The sequence below is a fragment of the Ornithorhynchus anatinus genome, chromosome 9 (genome assembly GCF_004115215.2).
Source record: "Ornithorhynchus anatinus isolate Pmale09 chromosome 9, mOrnAna1.pri.v4, whole genome shotgun sequence".
Lineage (NCBI taxonomy): Eukaryota > Metazoa > Chordata > Mammalia > Monotremata > Ornithorhynchidae > Ornithorhynchus > Ornithorhynchus anatinus.
Window position 1 is genome coordinate 23,663,734 of NC_041736.1, and position 6,487 is coordinate 23,670,220.

The window sequence follows — 6,487 nt, forward strand, 5'->3', positions numbered from 1 at the left end:
TGGCTCTGCCGCTTATCAGCTGTGTGACTTTGGGTGAGTCACTTTACTTCTCTGTGGCTCAGTTACCTCATCTGTAAAATGGGGATTGAGACCGTGAGCCCCACGTGGGACAACCTGATCACCTTGTATCCCCCCCAGAGCTTAGAACAGTGCTTTGCACATAGTAAGCGCTCAACAAATGCCATCGTTATTATTACATCTACAGTTCTATTTATCTATTTGGATGGAATTGATGCCGGTCTACTTGTTTTGTTTAGTTGTCTGTCTCCCCCTTCTAGACCGTGAGCCCGTTGTTGGGTAGGGATTGTCTCTATCTGTTGCCGAATTGGACTTTCCAAGCATTTAGTGCAGTGCTCTGCACACAGTAAGCGATCAATAAATACGATTGAAAGAGTGAATGAATTTATAACATCTCTTGCATTCCCCTTTTAATGACAGGGAAAGTTGGAGCCTTGGCTCATGTCCGTTAAAATAGCATTAGACAAGAGGGCTCTAAAAACCAAAATCACACTGAACTCCGAAAACCCGACGTGGGTATTCAGTACGGGAGTCGACCTCACGGGACCTTTCAGATATCTTCTTGCCCCTGGAAGCCGCTGATAAACACGAGAATTTTCAAATGAATTGGAAAACTTCAGCAGGCTTCGGCAGCCTTGCAAAGTGGCGGCGGGTTTGAAACGCTTTACAACTTGCCAAACTAGTAAAACTGCGGGCCAGAGTTGGATGGGAGATTCTTCCCGAGGAAATGCACAAACCAAAGCTTCCACATCAACCTCCAATTTACCGTCCGCCTTACCCTCCGGAGAAATTCTGCTGCCGTCTTTCCACCTTCGATCTATTCAACAGGGGTACGCGAAGCTTCTTCTGTACTTTTTGGACTGACCGTAATTTGGAACATGATCCTAAGTGACCGTATTTTATGTGCTGGCGTACGTTGGGTGTCTCTTCCACCAAACCTTGAAGATTGAGGGAGAGGCCGAGTGGTTGGAGTGGTTACAAATCTCTAACCCCGGCTCTGCCCCTTGTCTGCTGGGAGACCTTGGGCAAGTCACCTCATCTCTCTGGGCCTCAGTCACCTCATCTGTAAAATGGGGATTAAGACTGAGCGCCCCATGGGGGACAGGGACCCTGTCCAACCTGATTAACTTGTCTCTAGCGCAGGCACATAATTAGTGCTTAACAAAAACCATAACAAAGATATTCACCTCACAGCACCTGGCAAGACAGGATGACAGTCAACCCCCTATGCTCCGATAGTCTAAAACGTATTATAAGTAAAATATGGGGAACATTGATAATTTACTGCTTTGATGGATCAAATCGGCGATACTATTAATACTAATCATGTCATTCTGTTTTCTTTTCTGTGTTTAAGGGAGTCAAAAGGCAATTATCAATTAAGATGACATTTTTAAAGTACCCGAGGCCCTGGGAGGCAGCAGAGCTTACTAGAAAGAGCCCAGAGGTGGGGGTCAGAAGGTCTGGGTTCTAATCCCAGCTCTGCCGCTTGCCTGCCCCGTGACCTTGTCATTCAACCTCTCTGTGCCTCGAATTCCTCACCTGTAAAATGTAGATTAAATCCCTGGTTTCCCTCCCCTTTAAACTCTGGACCCTTTGTGAAACAGGACCTTTGTCTGATCTTAGGGTGTTCTATCACCCACACCACCCGTGCCTGTGCTCAGTAATAAGCGCTCAACAAGCACCACACAGCGACGACAACCGTAATATTGTTACTGCCATCATTATAATAATATTAGTAACTATACCACGATACAAACGATATAGTGCGAAAATTTCTACTACGAACATATATCTTGTCCTGCCCTTGCCGTCGAGTCGTTTCCGACCCACAGCGACTCCGTGGACACGTCTCTCCCAGAACGCCCCGCTCTCCATCCGCAATCGTTCCGGGAATGGATCCGTAGCGTTTTCTTGGTAAAAATCCCGAAGTGGTTTCCCATCGCCTCCTTGGGCGCAGTAAACTTGTGTCTCCGCCCTCGACCCTCTCCCGTGCCGCCGCTGCCCTGCCCGGGTGAGTTTTGATTTGTAGCAGATCGCCTTCCACTGGCTAGCCACTCCCTAAACTAGGAATGGAATGGGCAGGCCTCTGCTTGACTCTCCCTCCCATAGCCGAGCATGGTAGAGTACTGGAAACCCTCCAGGTGCGACCCTGAGAGAGGAATGAACACATATAATATATAAATAATATAAATATAGGAATACTAAATGCATAATGCCCAAACTGTTGATAATCACTAATATTATCACTATTATAAGAGTTTGGGTGACCCTTTTTATTTCTAACGTTACCGTCCAAGAAGGTATGAAAACTTCACATTACAAACAGAGCTGTTCTGGAGAGGAAACAACCTGGTTTATGATGTCACAGTGGACGCTAAGTTGCAGCTTTGCTGTTACTGGTGACGGTAGCTGTCAAAAGACAGGCTACTCTCAGGCAGACACAGCAGTCTGACTAGAAGCGTGTCTAGGGCAGATCACTTTACTTTTGAAAAGTCGATTTGCCGGATACCTTTCGCTCTTCTGGCCTAAAAGGCTTTCCGTGGGTCAGTGATTTTGGAGTTATTCTTTCCCCCCGTGTGGAAAGATGCTTATTCAACTGCTCTCTCTGGCCATCGGCATCTGGCTCTCCTTCTTGGTGGAGGAGAGCCAAATTTTCTCTGAAAAGGAATTGTGGGCCAGAATCGGCTGGGAGATTCTCCCAGAAGAAACACCCAAATTGAAGCTTCCAAGTCCACCTCCACGATACTGCCTGCCTTTTCCTCTGGAGAAAGTCTGTTGCAGTCTTTCTACTTTCATTCGAATCAACAACTCGATGCTGTTCTTATCTACGCTTGGGATAAGCCTGACTCTTATGGTGCTTTTCTGGACTGCATATCGTCGTTGGACCAAACGGAAGCGGGATGTGGAAACGGTAAATTAGTGATGCAAATGTTAGGTGAAAATAAATGGATAGATTGGGGGCGTATCTGCCCGTGGCAGGGATCGAGAATGCAAATTCCTAATGCGTTGTGATGAAACAAGGCAAGTTTGGTCTTGAAAAATTTGCCTCCCATTTGGGGAGCTTATTTTATTGTGGCATTTATTAAGCGACTAATTGGGTTCCAAGCACGGTGCTAAGTGCTGGAACTAGTGCTTAACACAGGGCCTGGCACATAGTAAGCGCTTAACAGATACCATGATTGTTATAATTATCAAGAGGTGAAAAAAAATCAGATCTATCAGTGGTAATTGTTATGAGTTAACTGCCCGCAGAGCCCAGGACTAAACCCTTGGAAGAGTACAATACAACAGAATCGGTAGACGTGTTTCTTTCCCACAAGGAGATTTCAGTCTAGAGGGGAGGATGACATAAGCTCTTTGCTCGATTCGATGTAGAAAGAGACAACATCAGGATTTAGAGTTCTTAGCACTGTGCTCTGCACACAGTAAGCGCCCCATTAATATCCCTGATGGATCGCCTGATCGACTGACCAGTTAAAAGTCATGGGCCAGGCCAAGAGAGAAAGGTAATTTCAGGATCTCACAAATGATAGAATGATGTAACCAGATTACCTTTAAGGTAAAGCAGCGTGGCCTAAGGGGAAAGAGCCCGGGCCTGGGATTCAGAAGGATTCAGGTTCTAATCCCGACTTCTACCCTCGCCTGATGTGTGACCTCGGGCAAGCCACTTAACGTCTCTGTGCCTCAGATCCTCATCTGACAGTGGGGATACGATTCCTACTCTCGTTCCCTCTTAGACTGCGAACTCCATGTGGGAGAGGGATTGAATTTGATCCAATTATCTTATACCCACCCCAGCGCTTGCTTAGCCCTCGGTGGACATGGGCAAGCAGTAAGTGTTGAATAAATAACATCTTTATCAAAACCCTGATGGCAATCGTTAAGTACTCCCTTGTTCTAAGCCCTGGGGTAGATACAGGTTTATTGGGTGAGACACAGTCCTTGTCCCTCACTGGGCTCCGAGTCTACGTAAGAGGGAGGAGGATTTCATCCCCATTTTACAGATGAGGGAACTGAAGCACAGAGCACTGAAACGACTGGCCCTAGGTCACGCACGTCACGCGTTCGGCAGAGCCGCGATTAGAACCCAGGTCCTCTGGCTCCTCTGACGCCCAGGCCGGATCTCTTTCCCCTGGGCCATGCTGCTTCTTTGGGTGAAACGGCGCGATGACATCGATAAGACGGGAAATTAAGCTAGGTCTGGCCCTCTAGAAAGAAAACAGAAAGGCCTTACTCTTTCGTCTCTTTCTCCTTTATTCTCTGTCTGAGGATGAACATCTGCAGGGTCGGTCCATCCCCGGAATGGAGCAGATTCTTGCAGAATTACTGACTACTGTGGTCATGTTGAAACGTCAAGTGGAAGAGATGAACAAAAACAATGGAAAAGGAAAGTGCAGATGCAGCTACGCTGACAGAAAGGCCGAAGCAGAGGGAGAACGGCGGACCTCCCTCACCCTTCCCGTTTGCCCTCCCACTCCCCGGCCGAGCTTGGAGTCGGTCCACGCCAAACCGGGCTCTTGAATGCCTACAAGTGTATCGTTGAAATTATTTATTGTGTAGTTTATTGCTAATAAATTTTAGGTGGACTAAATCTGACTCGATGTATTAAACTTTGAGTAATGTAAGATACCGTGTAAATTCCACCCTTTATTCCTTCATGTTTTTCTACCCATGAAACGCAATGAGAAACATTTTGGTTTATGCCAATTCCAAAATCCCGAAGAGGACTGTTCCTGGAAAAAGAAAAGCAGGGGATAAAAATAGTTGGAGTCACAGTCACAATCCAGTTTTACAGATCCAGTAAATGTCATCAGACGAACCACCCCTTTCTGTGGTAGAAGTGAACCCCAGATTCTGAGCACCCCATAAATGTAAAGCCCAACGATAACAGACTATTTATTTTGCTGTTATAACCCAGAAGACATAGGCCCCGCCCCTGACGTTGTAATAACAACAATAATAATGATAATAATGATTGTGGTCTTCGTTAAGTGCTTACTCTGTACCAAGCACTGTTCTAAGCTCTGGGCTAGATACAAGGGAATACAAGCAGACAGGTGGCGGAGCCGGGATTAGAACCCAGGTCCTCTGACTCCCATGCCCTGGCTCCTTGGTCCAATCTCTGTAAATCAGTTTCCTCAGCATCCTGCCCCTTATTCACATCCTGTATTGTATTCCTTACCTTTCGGACTTATAAACCTGTATTCTCAAGCACTAACTCATATCCGTAGCCTCTTTTTCTTCTTCCTACTATTTGTGTATTATTTTAGCATCTGTCTCTCCCTTTAGATATTAAGATGCTGGAAGACTAGATCCTATCTACTAACTCCACTGTGGTCTCTCAAGCATTTAGTGCGATGCTCTGCATTTCATTCATTCATTCGATCGTATTTATTGAGCACTTACTGTGTGCAGAGCACTGTACTAAGCTCTCAGAAAGTACAATTCACATTTACTAGACCCTCAGTGAGTACTGTTGATTTATTGATTGAGATTCATCCAACTGGATATCCATTCATTCATTGTTTTGAGTGTATTTCATTCAGTCGTATTGGTTGAGAGCTTACTGTGTGCAAAGCACTGTGCTAGGGGGGGACAAGCAGCGTGGCTCAGTGGAAAGAGCACGGGCTGGGGACTCAGAGGTCATGGGTTCAAATCCCAGCTCCGCCCCTTGTCGGCTGTATGACCTTGGGCAAGTCACTTAACTTCTCTGTGCCTCAGTTCCCTCAACTGTAAAATGGGGATGAAGACCGTGCGCCCCACGTGGGCCAACCTGATGACCTTGTATCCTCCCCAGTGCTTAGAACAGTGCTTGGCACATTGTAAGCGCTTACCAAATGCCATCGTTATTAATAGAATGATAGACACACTCGCTGCCCACAGTGAGCTCACAGTCTATTCCCAACATTTAGCACGTAAAGAAAGTTTGTATTATTTTTCCAAAAATTATGGAATGGCCCCTCATCTATTTCATGAAGTCTATAGGGAAGCATATCCCATGATATGGCATTCGTGAACCATGTTTTCAAGGATCTCTATCATGGGATAGGCCTCTACCTTCTGTCTACGATGGGGCTCGATATATAACATCTATAACGTCCATATCTTAACACAGAGAGAGGCAGCGGAAGAGAATACGATGCCTAAAACATTCACGTCACTTTTGGGGGTAATGTTAGGAAGGCTAAATGAATATGGCCAAGTGAAATCTAAAGATAATACCAGACTTCATTTATGACCACGGCTTCAACTTCCTTCCTAACGAGAGATTTGGAAGAATTGTTAACAAATAGAAAATGAGAGTTGAGTTGCGTCTCCTCTCCTTTATCCCCCTGTGACTATTTTGTGATAGAGAGGTATATGAGAAATGACCCAGTCAAAAAAATTAGTGTACTGGGTGAAGATCGAAGAGCCAAGTACCTGGATAATCAACTAAATGCATCAAAAGGTGCCGGATACTCGTGCG

At 45.8% G+C, this 6,487-nt stretch overlaps 1 protein-coding gene across 2 annotated transcripts; it reads left to right on the plus strand.

Moving 5' to 3' along the window:
• The first annotated feature begins 2,432 nt into the window (after positions 1 to 2,432).
• Positions 2,433 to 4,617, plus strand: LOC114814233 (testis-expressed protein 50-like). Of its 2 annotated transcripts, none has more exons than XM_029071892.1 (2): positions 2,433 to 2,932; positions 4,285 to 4,617. In XM_029071892.1, the coding sequence occupies exons 1-2, from the start codon at positions 2,606 to 2,608 to the stop codon at positions 4,540 to 4,542; spliced, it is 585 nt and encodes a 194-aa protein (XP_028927725.1). In that variant the 5' UTR covers positions 2,433 to 2,605; the 3' UTR covers positions 4,543 to 4,617. The 2 variants fall into 2 exon arrangements, with proteins under 2 accessions (XP_028927725.1, XP_028927726.1); XM_029071893.2 differs by having other exon boundaries at positions 2,435 to 2,932; positions 4,291 to 4,617.
• Positions 4,618 to 6,487: the final 1,870 nt, after the last annotated feature.

Coding starts and splice junctions, on each gene's coding strand:
- LOC114814233 (XM_029071892.1), top strand. CDS start 2,606: ATGCTTATTCAACTGCTCTCTCTGGCCATCGGCATCTGGCTCTCCTTC. Junction 2,933..4,284: donor GGAAGCGGGATGTGGAAACG/GTAAATTAGTGA, acceptor CTTTATTCTCTG/TCTGAGGATGAACATCTGCA.